General features: G+C 42.3%; 1 protein-coding gene across 2 annotated transcripts; it reads right to left on the bottom strand.

Moving 5' to 3' along the window:
• Positions 1–402: 402 nt before the first annotated feature.
• On the bottom strand, positions 403–16,865 carry ZFAND5 (zinc finger AN1-type containing 5). Of its 2 annotated transcripts, none has more exons than XM_040090248.1 (6): positions 16,746–16,865; positions 13,591–13,748; positions 13,067–13,178; positions 12,563–12,660; positions 2,277–2,402; positions 403–2,056 (listed from the first exon to the last, which is right to left on the bottom strand). In XM_040090248.1, the coding sequence occupies exons 2-6, from the start codon at positions 13,739–13,741 to the stop codon at positions 1,908–1,910; spliced, it is 636 nt and encodes a 211-aa protein (XP_039946182.1). In that variant the 5' UTR covers positions 13,742–13,748; positions 16,746–16,865; the 3' UTR covers positions 403–1,907. The 2 variants fall into 2 exon arrangements, with proteins under 2 accessions (XP_039946182.1, XP_039946183.1); XM_040090249.2 differs by lacking the exon at positions 16,746–16,865 and adding an exon at positions 15,273–15,562.
• Between the last annotated feature and the right edge of the window lie 505 nt (positions 16,866–17,370).

Genomic DNA, 17,370 nt, shown 5'->3' with positions numbered 1-17,370 from the left:
GGATAAAATTTTACCACCTGTATTTGGTAGCGGACACCGACAGTAACTCTGCCAAGGTCTGCTGGTGAAGATGTGGACAGAATAGTTTAGTCAGTGTACTGGCTCTATCACAACAGATCCTCTGGAAGTAAGTTAGTAGGTTTACTGCTAATACTTTCCTCTTCTCCCTTTAAAGCACATTGTTGTTTGCTGCCATTTTTGTCAGGTCACCAAGAAGTTACTGTATTCCAGTTGCTCATGCAATTTGTCTCAAAAAAAGCTGGTATATTCAAATAAAGACATAGGCAAGCTTATGCATAAGACAACACCTGTAAGAACTTATATTAAGATTTGCACTTGAGCCTCTACAAGGTCACATTTTCATTACAGCAAGAACTAAAACCAATGAACTACCATAAGAGGAAGTATTTCCTTCTGTACATTATTTTTATTATTTACATAATACAATATAGCATAGATGCTGGGTAGCTTATGTGCAATACATAAATATGAACTATCTGTACATGTTTGCATATCTAATAACTCAGAAGAACAAAGAAGCAAAAAACTGATGCTTTTAATAGTGAAGTAAAAACCAAGACTGAGCACTGGCAACGAAAGTCAGGTCAGAAGTAATGCCTTGTGTCTGTATGTAACTATTTACAAATGAGAACAGACATTACCACAACACTAGTCTAAACCGTATTTGTTTATATAAAAAAACCAAATTTCATACATCACAAAACCCCCTTCCATTATAACACAGAAGTGATATATATTACCAGACAAGCATCAGTGAAGAATACTGCCTTTTCTAAAGTTGTTATTGTACAATGCTGTAGATAATGCAGCCCATGCAATACACCCAAGAACACTAGTCCTATACCCAAGTACAATTAAAAACGATAAAGCAGCCCTCCAAGAGTGGTTCCAGCTACCATTTAAGTCTACAGCAGCCATGTTAGGTATGGTTTTCTATGCAGAACGGTGCAACTGTTACATTTAAAACTAGAAAAATTAATCCCTAATATTTTTCTGAACTTGGAACAAACAGAACATAAGTAGTACATGAATAATAAAACTGCTCTAGTATTTCAGCAACATATTTAGACCTGTGTTGTTGATAGAGATGCTGTGATATGCCTAGAAACGCTTGTAACTGTTTTTTGAAAACCAACCTTACAATATTGTGCTACACAATATTTTTAGCTATGCAAGGAAAAGCAGACAACTCTGTTGCAGGTCAGCTCATAAGCTCCTAATGGGACATTTCCTTTGGGAATTTTTTTTCCAAGATTCTAAAGTAAATGTAATCTTTTACAAAACAATTTCTTCTCATATGTATCTAATTTTTTCTATTTTTCTCAGGGCAGTTGTTAACTGACTTAAATATGGCATCAACGTTCATCTTACCAGGATGATAGACCCCTCTACACAGCTCGCATTCTGCTGGAAAACTAAAATGGAGTGTGGCAACTAAAAGTAGAACAAGATTTTAAATGATAGAAGTAGACTGCCAACTGTTTTGACGACTCCTTCTCCAAAACAGGCATATAACATATGCCAAACATTAAATACCCCATGCACATCTCAAAAGGCAGAGCCCTTGCACACATGTGAATTGCATACATCTGTTTGGCACATGTGAACTAGAGTCTGTCTCTGTGCATGTGTACACCTGTGCAGGTTTCTGATCATCCATCTGTTCTGAGGAGGGCATATATATTTTCAATGGCTGTATCAATCCAATTCCGCCTGTAATAAACACCCAAACATCCAAAGTATCATTTAGACGGACAGGACTAGAAGTAAAACTTTGGAAAACAAAGGAAAATGACCATGCACCTGCTCTTCTCATGTTTTTTTAGGATGTATTGAAAAAAAAAGCCCCACAAAAAGTCAGTCAGTCTTTTCACAAGCAGATTAATTTATATTCTCTGAATTTTTTCAGCCACCACAACTGGATTCTCTTTTCTGATTTTTGCTGCAGCTTCTGCTTTGTAATCATATGGGCAGTTATGCTTGTCGGAATAACGGTGAAGTCCACAAAATAGGTTTCCACATCGGCAGTCAAATCCTGTACACATAAAAAGAAGCAACATTACTAGGAAGATTAGCTTTTAATTAAGGTGTTAATTAAGGGTGCAGTCACTACAAAGTGTATATGTTTGTCTCCTATGACATACAGAGCAAGAAAGAAGCTGATAAATTTAACAGAACACATATTTTGTCAAGTTTAATCTAGCAAGAGGTAACTAATCATGCATATTTGTTGAAAACTGACAGTATTCTCATACCTGTAAGGCCAACCTTCTTCCTGCACATGAAACATCTGTTCTTCTTTGGTTTTGGCAGTTCAGCAGCTCTCTCTTCACTCTCTGAAGTACCAGGCTGAGAAACTGATGGGCTTGGTTGAGTAACAACTGTTAAAGCACACAAAGGAAGTAAGGGTTAAATTTGCTTTTCTTGACTTCACTAGGTATCCAATAGTATGCGTACATTAAGGATTAATTCACCCACTATGACCCTGACATCTGTTGCCTAAACTACTACACAGACTAGTCTAAAATGTGAATCAGAAATAAGGATTTAGCTACTTTATTCATCCCTTCCGATTCTACTTGAGATACTCAGATTTTTCTCCACATTTCAATCAGCTAGAAAAGATAAAGCACTTACTCATTATACCTATACAGGCTTGAGAAGCTTGACAGAAATTCCATGTATACATTTTATATTTAAATAGGTATTATGATCAAGTAAGAATCTAAACCAGTAACAATACTGTCACAGCTAAAGATCCTGAACACAGATACCTCTGTAGGAAATGTAACTAATAGAAACATATTTTAGAAAAAAATTAAATTCAGTAACGTGTTCCTGCTAAAGTTGTTTTTGCCACTTCTGTAGTGAAGTCAGGTATCTAAAGCAGTTCATCAAGACAGCAGCTAGGAAGCTGTTAATTCTGTGACAGATCCAGAACACAGCTACAAAATACACAGTTCAAAAGAGCCCTCATTTAAGTTAGAAAGTGCAGATTTGCATTGCATATCTCTTGTGTTCCTCTGAGGAATGGTTTTTCCCCTCAGAGTCCCCCTGAAGCCTGTGCTATGTAGTTTAACCCTTCTTCCCTATCACATCTACTCCTGACCCTATTGGCTCAGGGCCAATATCTTTCCTTGGCCCAAAACTAGATATACCCCTGTCTCTTCCTGGTTCTCTCTCTCTCTTCTTGGCCTCCTGGAACATCACATCGAGAATAAAGCTTGGTCTGGAGATGGGGGGTGAGAGCCACTCTTTTGAAATCTTTATTCTGTCTCTGTGAAATATATTTCCCTAAAACCCCTGAACAACTGAGCTAGCAAGAGCCGGGGGGTGGCAAGAGGGAGTATATTTTCACATATCTGTATTTTTTGTAATTAATTCAGTTTCAGTGTTCCATGAAGTATAGTGAAAATGAGTACTTTCTCAATTGCCACTTTAGACATCTTTAGAACATTGTTAGACAGGCTGTTTTACTGAAAAAACTGGTTTTTTCCCAAAATTTTAATTTTTTTTTTTAATTGCTATCCTCTTCATATCCAAAACTGGAATTAAGGAAGGCTGAGAGATGCATTTGTATACAACTGTAATACCTGCTCTTGGTACAAGTTTGCTGAACTCTCCCTGTGAACATCTACCATAATGTCTATTACCTACATAATGCATTTCATAAAAAATGAAGTATATAAGCCTCAAGGACATATTTGCAATCAACTTCATACAAACATGTTTTGTCAGGTGAGATTCTTTTGAATAGTACTTGTTTTTTAAAACTGTGTTTGCACTGTCATAAAAAAACTTCACAGTTTACCATACAACAGGAAAGGCCCCAGGCAAGACTTCATAATCTAAACAAGACTTAAGCAACAAACTCTCAGAAGTAACAGGGAACCCTCAGTGCTCATCACCAAAAAATTTCATGCAGTAAAACAAATGACTGCTAATATTTTCTTACAGTTCTACATTGTAGCAAGAGTCCTAATGAACAATCAAGGTCACTTATGACCTGGTTTTTTTGGTCACATCGCAGATATTTTATAACTACTTTTTTTTTGTGAAAACAATTTGTTTTGATTAAGATTTTCTAGATGAACAAATATGACACTCTGAACTAGTCTTTAAATACTACAAAAATCAGTGTTCACTACCAGTTTGTCTAGTAGAGAGCCTGTGACCAAAAATTGGCTTAACAGCCAGCAATATCACAAACTGAGTGTACCATTGGATGTTAAGCCCCTTCGCCAACCACCATCAGCTATGGCCTTGAAAAAAATAAGACTAAACAGCTCCCCAAAAGCATAGCCAAATCCCTTTTTAAAAGATTTGTTATACTGCTAGTCTGCTTCAAAATGAAATGCTAATTGTAAGCCAAGACACATGAATAAGAGGAACCAGACACATGCACATTGCAATTTGGTGGGTAGTTAGCTAAGGGAAAGCTTCATCTGCATTTATATCACTGGCTAACACATGTCAACAAGGAAGCAAAAATGAAAACAGCAACTTCCCAGGAATGACCAAGGCAAAAAGACAGCTTTGTAGATCACCTTACTACAAAATAAAGCCTCTGACAATAAATTAATCTTGGGAAAATGTTACCAATTACTACAGGTAATTACTACTTCCATCCTCACATCAAGAAAATGCAACAATGGCAGCCCACAATGTGTAACGTGATGGAAGTGATACTAAGCACATTTCCTGAAAGTGCTGCTGAACAGGATCCTTCCCCCTGAACTATAACATCTTCCAAGGAGGAAAAGCAATACACAATTTGCAGTAGTAGTCACTAAAAGATACCATGACAAGAGGGGAAATAGCTTCCTAAATCGAAACTAAAATTATTACTTTACTACTCCCCAAGAATAAAGGATTCTCCTACTATTTTATGCCAGTAGACTTTAGTCTGATTGGCTTTTATGATGTTAAATGTTCACAAATGTGCTTGCAAGTAATCGTAAGAAGAAAAAGCTGCCTACCCAGTCCCCTAAAGCTCAGAACAAAGCTCCTTTTCCAGTAACTTTTCAAATATGAAAAATATTGAAAACTGTTGTTGTTCTGCCATGACATCAGAAGCCCACCTAAACCAAAATACTCTTCTTACAGTTACTTGTCACAAAAGGCTTCCTTTAACACAAAAGACAAATCCAACAGAGCAAGTACAATTCCAGCCCTCAAGATATTAAATAAAATCATGCCAAAAATCACAGAGTGTTAATCAAAGTGCTCTAAATGATTTATGTATCATCACAGAACAGGTAGCTGAAAAAATGCCAAAAGCTGGAAAACAGCAGTTACTGGTACCAGTCGACCTGCTTCCTCAGTAACAGCGTTCAGATGAAGCCAACTCCTTGCCACTTAAATGTCTCACCACCGTAAAAGAGCTCTTACTGGCATGCACGCACTTTCTCATCCATACTGGAGAAACATAGATTTGAAGGATGGACTATATGGTGGATAAGGAATTGGCTGGACGGACACAGCCAGAGAGGTGTGGTCAATGGCTCTATGGCCAGGGGGAGGCTGGTGATGAGTGGTGTACCTCAGGGCTCTGTCTTGGGACCCCTGCACTTGAATATCCTAATCAGTTACACACAGTGGGATTAAGTGCATCCTCGGCACGAAGGATGGGATGCCGGACAGGGACATCTGGACGAACTTCAGATACGGGATCAGGACCTGTCCATCTACTCCGCTACTACAGACCCCACCTGGAGAGCTGAATCCAGCTGTGAGGTCCCCAGCACAGGAAAACTGTGAATCTCTTGCGTTAACACCAGAGGAGGGCCACAAAAATGATCAGGGGGCTGAAGCACCACTCTTATGAAGTCAAGCTGAGAGATATGGGGTTGTTCAGCAAGAGATGACAATGCTCTAGGAGTAACTTATTGAAACCTATCCAAGCTTAGAGGGCTTACAAAACAGAGGGACAGACTTACACATGGGCAGATAGTGACAGGACTAGGGGAAACATTTTTGAATTATGAGAGAACTGTATTAGATGTTAGGCAAAATTCCTAACTCCAAGAGTAGTGACACACAGGAACAGAGGGGCTGGAACTAGATGATCTATAAAGCTCTTTCCAACTCAAATGGTTCTATGGTTCTGGGTAGCCCTCTCCATCCCTTAGGTCATGTCCTTTCCGTTCTCTGGCTCAACACCTGCAAAAGCCTACTTCATGAGAATTCTACCAGATCAGTTCTCTGACTACAATGCCAAAAGCCTTTAGGAACAACTGATTCTCAGAACTGGGTAGGCTTTTGTTAACTACTGTTTTGGTCTTAAATTATTGCCTGTAGGCACTCTAAAGATGCATTACCATTATGCCCAACGATAACTATTATCCTAGCAAATTAATGATAAAGACTAACATAATCCTATACTGGGGGGTGGGTGCCTGAAAAAGTCTGCACAAATACAAGCATTTCATAATGAATTTGGGAAAATTTCCTTCAAATGTAGCGTAAACATAAGATGCATCTTCACAAGAGGAGCAGTAAGGCCACTGATGGAACCAGTCATGACAAAGTACAGCAGCTACTCAATCTACATGCAGAAAGGTTCTACAAACTGGGGAATAAATTTCTTCTTGGACCCATGGGAGTGCCACTCAAAATTAAAAACCACTCTAAGAAAAGAATATTCAAAGCTGTCAGTAGTTTTTCTTATATAAAACAGTATGGCTGCTTCAAAAAAAGCATTTATCAGTATCACAGAGACTTCACACTGGAAAGGAACAAATCTAATGTTTCAGTTGAAGAAAACACATTGAAAATAAACCAGTACTATTTTCTAACATTTCCCATACCAAAAGTGACCAGAAAAGGATACAAAAGTAACAGAATAAAGTTTTTAGAAGCTTCTCTGACAGAAGCAAAATTCACCAAGAAAAGATCTAAACGCCTTAAACTTCAAGGATAACGGTGGCACAAATTCTTGAAAGCACAGGGAAAACAACTGATTTACGGACCATGATGAAGCTAACTGCTAACTCCCACACCATTAAAGAAATGGAAAAAATAAAACAAGAGAGAGAAAAGGTAAAGTCAGAAGTTATCAGAAAAGACATTAGGTGCATTTCTGCAATTCTGGAGCTGAAATAACAGTAGAAGTATTAGAAACAATACAATCCTTATACTGCATACTAGCACAATTGTCCTAGTTTCAGTTGGGATAGTTGTTCTATTCTCAGTAGCTAGTACAGTGCTGTACTTTGGATTCAGTCTGAGACTAATGTTAGTAATATTAATAAAACTAATGTTCTAAGTGTTGCTAAGTAGTGCCTTTACTTTAAAACAAAGTCTTTTCAGTTTCATGTGCTCTGCAAGCAAAAAAGTTGCACAAAAAGTCAGGAGGGAGCACCACTGGGACAGCTGACCTGAATGAACTAGCTAAAGGAATATTCCACACAACAGAACACCCTTCCCAATACAGAAATGGGGGAGGAGTTGACTGGGAGCTGTCAATCACTGCTGGGGAATGAGCTGGGCATCTGTCAGCAGGTGGTGACCAAATGTAGTATGCATCACTTGTGAAGTTTCTGGGCTTTATTCCTCTTTCCCCTCTTTTCATTACGATTATATTGTTATTGTCATCCGTACTGCTTATTTTACTTTGTTTTAATTATTAATCTGTTTTTATCTTAATCCACAGGGTTTAGGTTTTTCCCCTCACAATTATCCTCACCACTGGAGAGTAAGAACTAATGGCTGCACAGTACTTAGCTGCCAGCTGGGAATAATTTAAGACAACAAAACTTTTGTACATACAACTTTAGTCTTGAGAGATGGGCAGTACCATTATGCTTCATCAAGCTCCTGCTCAGGAACAACTGCTATGCCAATCTAGCTTCCCGTGACGCCAATCTAGCTTCTCCATCACACTTACTTTCATGTTGAAGAGCAGGAATAAAAATGTTCTGCAGCATGCCACTCACTTTCTGCATGCCCAACACTTCACTCGTGTATTTGTGTATTTAGTATCTTAATCTAATATCTAAATTTAATATGCCACATTAATACAACATAAAGATACCCCAGTTTCAGTATCACACAGAAAACAAACTTTTAGTTATCATTAATACTTGATGTGTGTGGTGTATCACTGCTAGAGTAATAACAAGGTGCTATCACCAAGATGTACAGCACTAGCAGTAAGGTCCTCCATGTTTCTGTATGCAGTGGACAGCTTCAGGGCTTACAAGAGATTTTATTTCTGAAATTTTTCAATCAGGAACATTTAGCAAAGCTACAGCAGACATGGGAAAAATTAAGAGAAGCTAATTATTTTCAACACAATAAAGAATTATCGTATCAGACAATGTCACTAATACAACGGAGCTGTTTACAGAGAGCAACACGGTGAAACTACTACAGCCCTGTCTGAAAACAAACCAGAACTAACAAGGAACTCATTAGAACCAGATTTAAGGAACATCACATACTTACATCTTGATCTTACCAGATCTCATAAGCTACCTTACATCTTACTCACAATGTTACCTGCAACACACTGGCTCTACCTACAACATAGCAAGAGTAACCCATTACAGGGTCTCTTGGTCTGAATGCCAAGCAGGTGTAAAATAGCTCTAACCCTAACACCTTGATAGAAAGCAGAGAGGCGGGCCAACCACCATTGCCTGCTGTCTTCTAACACTGCTGCTGCTGAACAAAAGGGTAAGTTATAACATGGATGGAAGTTAACAGTATTTGTGTATTTTTAAAGTATGTAATTTACACAATACCATTATCAGTTCAACTGCTGGTTGAATTTTTTATAAGCAATACTACTTGCATTTAACACTACTCCCTAAATCAGAGTATTACTGCATTAAAAACCCACCCCAACCCAACTAAAAACCCCCTAAATAACAACAACAAAAAACAACCACAAAAAGTACTAGACCCTTGAGCCAGTGCTGATACTGTGTCTGGAAACAGACCTGACAAGAGGGTTATCATTCAGCAAAGCAATCACCTACAAGTCCAAAAAAAATGCTAAAAATATGCTGTACAATAAAACAATATGATTGTTTAAATAAACTTGTTCTCAAAATCATTTATTTTTAGTAGTGTATTGGTTTTGCATGTCTTGGTTTTGGTAGCAGGAGGCTACTTAGGTGGCTTGTCTCAGAAGATGGTAGAAGTGCTTCCATGTCTGGCAGAGCCAATCCTTGGTGGCTCCAAAGTGGAATGTGCCGCTTTGCGGCCAATCAGAAATGGTGGTAACACCTCTGTGGTAACATATTTAAGCAGAAAGAAAAACAGAAGTCATTGCACAGTTGTAATTTCAGCCAGAGAAGAGCATGAACATGTTAGAAGAACAACTCTGCAGACACCACAGTCAGTGAAGGAGGTGCTCCAGGTGTTGGAGGCAGACCGTGGTGCAGACCTGTGCCCCTAAAGCCATGGAGGTCCATGGGGATGCAGAGATTCACCCACATCCCAGGGAGGAGCCCCACACCAGAGCAAGGGGATGCCTGAAGGGAAGCTGTGACCCCATGGGAGACCTGTGGAGAGTGGAGCCCCCACTGGAGCAGCCTGTCCTTGGAGGACTGCATCCCACAGAAAAGTGACCCATACTATGGCAGTTTGAGGGGTGCCACTGCCCATGGGATGGATTCATGTTGCAGCAGTTCTCAGGCAGCTGCTGCTCCTGACATAGACTCATGCTGGAGAAGTTCATGGAGAACTCTCTTCAGTGGGAGGGATCCCTCAGTGCAGCAAGAGAATGACTCCTCTCCCTGAGCAGGAGGAGCCTCAGGTGATGAACTGACCGTAACCCCCATTCATTCCCTGGCTCCTGGCACCACTGGGATAGGAGGGACAGAGGAGGTGGGATGTGTATAATGAGGGGGTGACGGGGAGGTGTTTTTAAGGCCTGGTTTTGCTTCTCATTATCCTGCTCTGATCTTGTTAATGATAAACTCCGTACCTTTAATTCAAGTCTGTTTTGCCTGTGATGGTATTTGTTGAGTAATCTCTCCCCATCCTTATCTCAACCCATTAACCCCTCATTTTATTTTCTCTGCCCTGTCCAGCTGTGGAGGGGAGTGACAGAGAGGCTTTGCTGGATGCCAGGCATCCAGTCAGACTCACCTACTACGAGTTACAAGGAAACGACCATTTGAGTTACAAGAGTTACATACACCATGCCTTTCTTCAGATGTTAAAGTACAATTAACTGTCTTAGCACCAGGTTTGTTCTACAGGTGAATCTAGGTTGCAACCTCAACCTGACCAAAGAGGAAAAACCCAAAATCCCAACAAAATCAAGAGAAACAAGCTTCTCAAACTTCATAGTTTAATTTTTTTCTCAACTTCTCTACCTTCTAGGCAGTTGTTTCAATTTCAAAAGCAAAAAAAGAATAATTTTATTCTACAAGACTGAAAAAAAAAAGTTTACCAGATGTAATCCTTCTTTTAAACTTTCGGAATCATAAGGGAAGCATATAAAATTTATTTTGCTAATGAACATCTGGCAGAAGAGAATGTGACTGTTGAAGATACAGCTCATGATCTATTACCATCTGGTTATGAAATTGTCCCTAGTGTCAGGCTATGCTTACAGCTACACTGTGCGCCATTAACAAGTCCATGACTGCACCATCTCAGAGAATCACACCTCAAAGAAAGTATTAACTTTTGTTGCTATTAGGTGATGCAAATTATTTATCACTGCTCCAGTTTGTCCTAGAGAGACCAACACATAATGGATGCTACTGGAAGAAAGGAAGATAAAAAAATCTGCCTAGTCCAGACACACCAGGAATTTTTTTCATAAAGGTCTAGTCCAGTTACTCTTGCCTGCAAATAGCCAATACCGTTAATTTAAGATGCCCAACAAACCCTAAGAACAGTATATAAGGACATTATGTTATGCTGTCTAGGATCTGTGCCAAACAATAATACTTAAAAGCGAGCCTGGGCATTAGAGCAGCTGAGGCTGCCTCATGAATTTACAGGTATGTTCTCTCAGGAGGTAGTTTAGTTCAAGTTTTTTCCAGAGGCATATAAGTTCTCTGGTAGTATTTCCAATCTTCTTGACACAAGCTTGTGACAATTTACTGGTTTCAACCTGTGAGATCATTTACTCTAATTCCTCGGTATCTTTGGATTTCTTCTCCCATTCTAATCAATAGTGAGCTGCGCAACTTACTATACAACTGACCCACAGTACCTGAAAAACAGGTTATATGTCAACAATAACTAAGGACTTTCTTTACAGCTGGCAAAATGAGAACTGTTCTAAGAAAAGTAAAATCACCTACTACTTCTGCACTACTACCATTTTATGTATTCCTATTTCCTTCTTGACACATTCCAGTGGTATTTCATAACATGGCACAATGGTTTAATTAATATTGTTGTCAAGTCAAAATTACTTTTCAGTCACATATTGAAAGTCTCTTCAGATTACATCAGCTACAGAAATTTAATAATAGCACAAACTCCCTTTTAGTTCATACATAATGAAAACACCCAACATATTGTATAACTGCACTTTAATTCATGTCACAGAACCTTGATTTAGCATGACTTACAAAAATAGTAAAACTCTCTGTACAAACACTGAGCAATTAAACATCAGACCAGCCTTTGTTGACAAATATATAACTAGACAAAAGTCACTTTGATACAGGGCTGAGTAGCATCTGATGCCATTTTCATCTCAGTGACTTCAAAACTGAAAAAATACATTTTATCTTCAGCTTGAGTAAACAGACTTCCTACTACACATCAGCTTCTAGTTTTTAAAACTCTTTCAGAGCTGGTAAATTAAATTAAAAAGTCTGGATTGGTTGAAGTACCAAACAAGTGCATTAAGCTATCCGTTTGAACAAACTCCTACGCATTCAGCTGTTCACTAGTTAGGTTAAACTAGCTGGCCCTCCCTCTTTGCCTCTCTCCAAGAAATAGTTTACACACTGAAGTTTTACTACGCCAGCTACAACTATCCAGCATGAGAACAATCTGTTAGACAAGCCACACACAGCAATTAAAGCTGCAACTACCCTACATCTCTGAAACACCATTGGTTATATCTACGGATTACTTAATTATTTCAAGAACCCTAAGCAACTTTTGTTGCTTCTAAAGCACATATTCTCCCTTTCCCCACAGCCCCACTCCTCTGTAGAATGGAATTTATTAAGCACTCTTCTCCAAATACAATAATCCATTTTGACTGCCATGAGTCAGCTGGAATTGTTCTGCTAGGTAACATACTGAACCCCAAGAGTTTGACTTCAAAACCAAACACTTTGCCCTAAGAGGATTTTAGAGTGTCTCACTTTTAAAAACAAATGTTAGGGATCTAAAAACTCTCTCATAAGCAGCAATTCTCCTACTAACAATTAACATATATTTGAAAGATGTTCAGGACTGAGTCCATTTTCTTGATTCTGAGGAGACTGTACTCAAAAGCATCTTAAACACATTTCTTAAGACAACCACCATAACAGGAGAAGGCTACTCAAAAAGCAAACAAACTTGTGTTAAGTCACTGGTTGTGTCCAGTGTCAGTCTGAGAACCTACCTGGCTCAGTCTCTGTTTTCGGTGTTAATTCTTCCTCTCTTGAAATGCTCATTTCTGTCATTTGCTGTGTTACAGGCAAAGCGGCAACAGGCACGTTTCTGTTTAAGCACAGTGGAACACATAATTTACACTGGTTTTACATTCATAATAAAAGCTTGGACTGTCAAGATCCATTAATGAACTGCTGGTTCAGTCACTACTGATACATTATCCTGACCTATGCTTCTACTACATTCAAAACATACTTCGTTATTCTGTTTTAGTTTCCCTAGAAGAAAACAGGCAAGCCTGTAACAAATTAGCTCTGTAGATACAAAACCCATTATTCTTACTGCAGCACTAGAATACCAAATATTTGAATGATTTTTCTAATTACATGCAACCATAGAGCCCTGTCAGATCCTTTTTCCTCTGCAGACACTCACTGCAACAAGGCAGGATTGCTGCAGGCCTTCCTGCACACACACAGCTCATTCAATTGTCACAGTACAACAATAATTTTACCTTGTTTTTTCAGATGTGCTGCCAGCAGCACCTTCACAGTTGTTTAAGCCAGTGTCTGCTCTCTGTACAGATGCAGAGTCTGAGGTAGGACTGTTTGAACCACTGGTTGTTCCTATGTAACAAGAATTTGACAAGTTATGAACAAACTGTAGAAAACACATTAATCAAATAGTCTCCTATGCAGCTGTGAACTGCCTGAATACAATTTTCAATGCTATTGCTTATTACTTCTTACTTAAAGAAACTTTTTACTTAATAACCAAAATACAGATTGCATAAGAAAATGCTAACAGAAGTGGCTAAGTGGGAAAGCAGGTTATGACTGAATGCCAAGCAAACCAGAACACGTTACACAGAAATTTTTACCTCTGCTGTGCTTTTAAAGTAGTATTCTCTTTGAACATTCATTCTTTCAGTTTAGCTTTAGAAGTTCCCTAAAAAATGTTCTAGTACTCCTTGTAATCCACTGTATATTTTATTTTGAAAGAAATAAAGAAACCCCCAACTACTCCCCACACCCTTACCCATTGGGCTGATTCTACCACTATTCTGCTGTCGCTGAAGATGTTCTTTGTAGCAAACTGAACACATCCCATTTGTCCTAGGATTTCCATAAAATCCGCATCCTGTACTACACAGCATAGGCCCTGGGGTCTGGTTTGTCTCCTGAGTCATCTCGATGCTGTAGATAAAACAAAACACTGCATTAGGAGCTGGCATGTCACCAAAACCAATTACAGGGTTAAACGTATTAAGAATTAAAAGAATTATGTCTGCTCATACTGCCCCACCAAGAGATATCACCATTCTTAAAGAGGCTTATATGAATGTTAATATACCATTCAAGACTGCAATTGATTGCTAAGTAATATCATTATGAACCTTTAAGACAAGAAAAAAAGTCATCCTACTAAGAAATACTGAGAAATAATATACTTGCTGAGCACTGAACTGCATGTGCAGGTTAATTTAACTTGACAGTCAAAAAAACCTCCTTAAGTACCAGCTTCTGAGCACTAACAGGGACGTGCAAAATAAGTAGGACTAAGTTCATACCCACAAAACAGTTCTGGCAAATAACATAGCTTACTTTTGCTGGACTCCAGCAGAGCCAAGAGACTCCAGCAGAAATGCCCTGCTTTTTCAGTGCTGATCTCACATAATTTTGAGATTAATTCCACAATTAGCAGTACTCACTCTCACAAAACTCTTCCAAGGGAGACAACATCGACAGCTCCAAACTGTTGAGTATATTCTATTACATATATTACACACTTATGAAAGGGAAAAAACCTTCTCTAATCAAGTTGTGTCAAGACTTCTAAGTCTCCCAGAAGCAGACAGTGCTAAGCATTTTAGAAATAAGGTTTTCACCTTCACTGCCTGTTAACCTCTGCAAAGCAAGGTTAGTAGAAAATTGCTTAGCAGCCAAATCCTTGATTCCCAAGGGCAATAAAACTGGAACACAGTAATCATGCATTTGCTACAAATTGAGGACATGTAATAATATTACACTAAAATTTAAATTTAGTAGAAGTTGTGCATATGGCATCTAAAGACATTTTAGTATAAACTTTGGATTGATGTTTTCCCATTCATAAACTGTCACAGTAAGAGCTGACACATCCAGATGACACGCTAGACATCAAAAGTCCCCAAAGTGAATTCATTACACTGTAATGAAAAATGCTTGTAATTAAGAAAGCTCACACTGCAAGTAGTACACTTATGTTTCCCTGGTACTACAACTGCAACTGACAAGTGCCTTTAGCTAAATTAAACTTCTGGGATCACAGTAAACCAAAACCAAGAGAAAGTAAACAAGCAAAATTCATCTTGTCTCCTGGTGATCACAGGACCAAATTTTCCAGACATAAATAGCTGTACTGTTTATAGCTTTACAACACTTTCCAGGTATAAATAGCATCCTTTCTGGCTACAACAAGGCTTCACACTTATTCTGATACAATTTTACAGCCAAACACAGCAAGGGAGGTAGAATAAAGCCTGAACCACGTAGAGAAAATCTAAAAAAATCTTGTCACATTTGACACGATATAGACCTATGTGTATATAATCCAGAAAGACTACTTCTGCCCTTTTGTTACTAACCAGGTAAGATCAACATGCTATCAAACACACTGCCAACATCAACTGACCTGCTTAATTTCCAAGTTAATGTGCTAAAACAAATTTCACCACTTACTCAATGTCGCTTTAGGCGCCAACTCTAATATTCCAGTACAAACTAGACACTCAGCAGCTCCTTTGGTCTTCACTCTTCCACTACTTGAAATGCACGCCTCTAGATCGAGTTGTTGCCACCCAACGCCGAACAAGTCGCGCTTTTCCAGGCCCCGGGAAGCGGCCGGAGTTTCACCCGCGTTCGTTTTCCAGGCGCCTCCGGACAGTGGGAACCCCGCTACGGCGCAAGCACCCCGGCCGACCCCTTACCGCAGCCCTGCGCCGGGGCACGGCCCGCTCGGCGGTGCCGCTGCCGCCGCGCCGGGTCGGTCACATGGGCGGACGAGCGCCTGCGCTTCCGCCTGTCAGGCGGCGGCGTGACGGGCCGGGGCCGCCCGGCCTCCCTCGCCGCCCGCTGAAGTCAGTCCCTATTTATATCTCCCGCAGGCCGCCGGCTCCGGCGAGAGGAGGCGCCGGCGAAATCCGATGGCCCTTCCCTCCCAGGGTGGAGCGGTGAGAGCGGGTGCTGACCTGCAGCCCAGAAAATGCGGCATCACCAGCCCGCCGCCTCCCGCGGTGGACGCCCCAGGGCAACAATCTCTCCACAAATGCGCCCCGCAACCCGAGGCGGGTAGGGTTACACCCAACTGCTCCTCTTCGACAGAAGGGAAAAACGTAACTGGAAAAGGTCTCCTTCCACAAGCACCCCCGCCGTCACCAGCCCAGCTCGGAGGAAGGGGAGGGTAAATCCCGTTAGCGACCTCGACCGCGCACCTCAGTCACCCTTTGGGCCCCCAGGCCATGGCTGGGCTGCCACCGTCCCGCCGGGCGATCCCACACCGGCGGCGTAACGACAAAAACGAGGGCCCCAACGCGCGCTGAAACCAGCCCCAAAACCCGGGCACTGCGTTAGCTACGGGCTCACTGACCTAAATATGGAATTGCAACATCCTCCTCCCGAAGAGAGACCACGATAACCACGAGAAACACAGGATCAAAACAAAAGAAGCATGCACAAGGGCTGCGCGGGTCACTGGCCTCTCAGGCCGCGCTCGGGCGAGGAAAAGCCCAGTGTCGGTACGGGGGAACTGAACCGGCACAGGGAGCTCCCCAGGCAGGTGCAGTCCGGCGGCTGACTCAGACAAAGGGGGGGCTCCTGCCAAGCGCCCGCAGTGCCGCGCGTCTTAACTGCGTCGCCCACCCCCCTCCACCTCCTCCGCCTCCCGGACACAAAAGACCCGCGAGACTGCCGGGCTGAGGAGCGGCGGCAGCGGGCGAGGGTGTCCGGCCGGGCCGCTCCTCGCAACCGCCTGAGTCACGGTCGGCCCCACGCCGCCGCCAGACACTGGAGCCTCATTGTCTCGCCGCCCGCGTTGCTCCGCACCGGCCCCGCCGAAGGCAGAACGCGACGAGGCCGCCCACGAGGAGGCCCGGGCACACCCCGCCAGCGTGAAGGCCTCGCGGAGCCGAGTCCAGCCTGCCACCCCTCGCCTACCTGTTCCCGGCGGGGGCCACAAACCCCGCGGCGGGTGCCGGAGAAGGCGCCGCGGATAGCTCCGGGCGGCGGCGGCGAGAGCGCGGGTTGCGGGGGGCGCCGGGCTGGCGGCCGCGCCGCCGCCGCTTCGCTCCTTTGTTCCCGCAGCGGCGGCCGTGTCCGCAGCAGCGCGAGGCGGGACCCGCCGTGCGTGGAAGGCGGGCGGCGGGAAAGCGCTGGAGGCGGGTGGGTGGGGAGGGGGAAGAAGAGGACGGCGACGAGAAGGAGGAGGAGGAGGAGGAGAAAGAGGAGGAGGAGGAGGAGGAGGGAGGAGCCCAGCCCGCCCGGCGGACGCGGCTCCTCCCCCTGCCCGCCCGCCGATGCATGCGTGCTGCCGCCCCGCGCTCCGCCCGTTGCCGCTCTGGAGCGGGGCGGTCCCGGTGCCGCCCCGGTGCCGCGCGGGCTGTTCTCCCCTAAAGCCACGTCACGGAGTGTGGGAGCCCCGGGCGGGCAAGGGTCCGCGCTGGCGGAGCGCCCGCTACTGCTAGGTGTCCGCGGGCGGAGCGCCCCAGAGCCGGGACATCGCGGCACGTCGAGTCTTAGAGAACGCAGCTTACCTTTAAAATACAGTTTTCTTGGTTATTTC

This window comes from Hirundo rustica, chromosome Z (assembly GCF_015227805.2).
Source record: "Hirundo rustica isolate bHirRus1 chromosome Z, bHirRus1.pri.v3, whole genome shotgun sequence".
NCBI classification, from domain to species: Eukaryota; Metazoa; Chordata; class Aves; order Passeriformes; family Hirundinidae; genus Hirundo; species Hirundo rustica.
This window is presented reverse-complemented; position numbering and strand designations above follow the sequence as displayed.

Bases quoted from the DNA above. Each gene is read 5' to 3' on its own strand.
- ZFAND5 (XM_040090248.1), bottom strand. From the start codon at position 13,741: ATGACTCAGGAGACAAACCAGACCCCAGGGCCTATGCTGTGTAGTACA. The intron at 13,179-13,590 runs GTAAGGGTGTGG...CTTGTTACATAG, and splicing joins TGGTAGAATCAGCCCAATGG to GAACAACCAGTGGTTCAAAC. The intron at 2,403-12,562 runs GTAGGTTCTCAG...GTGCTTTAACAG, and splicing joins GAAAACAGAGACTGAGCCAG to TTGTTACTCAACCAAGCCCA.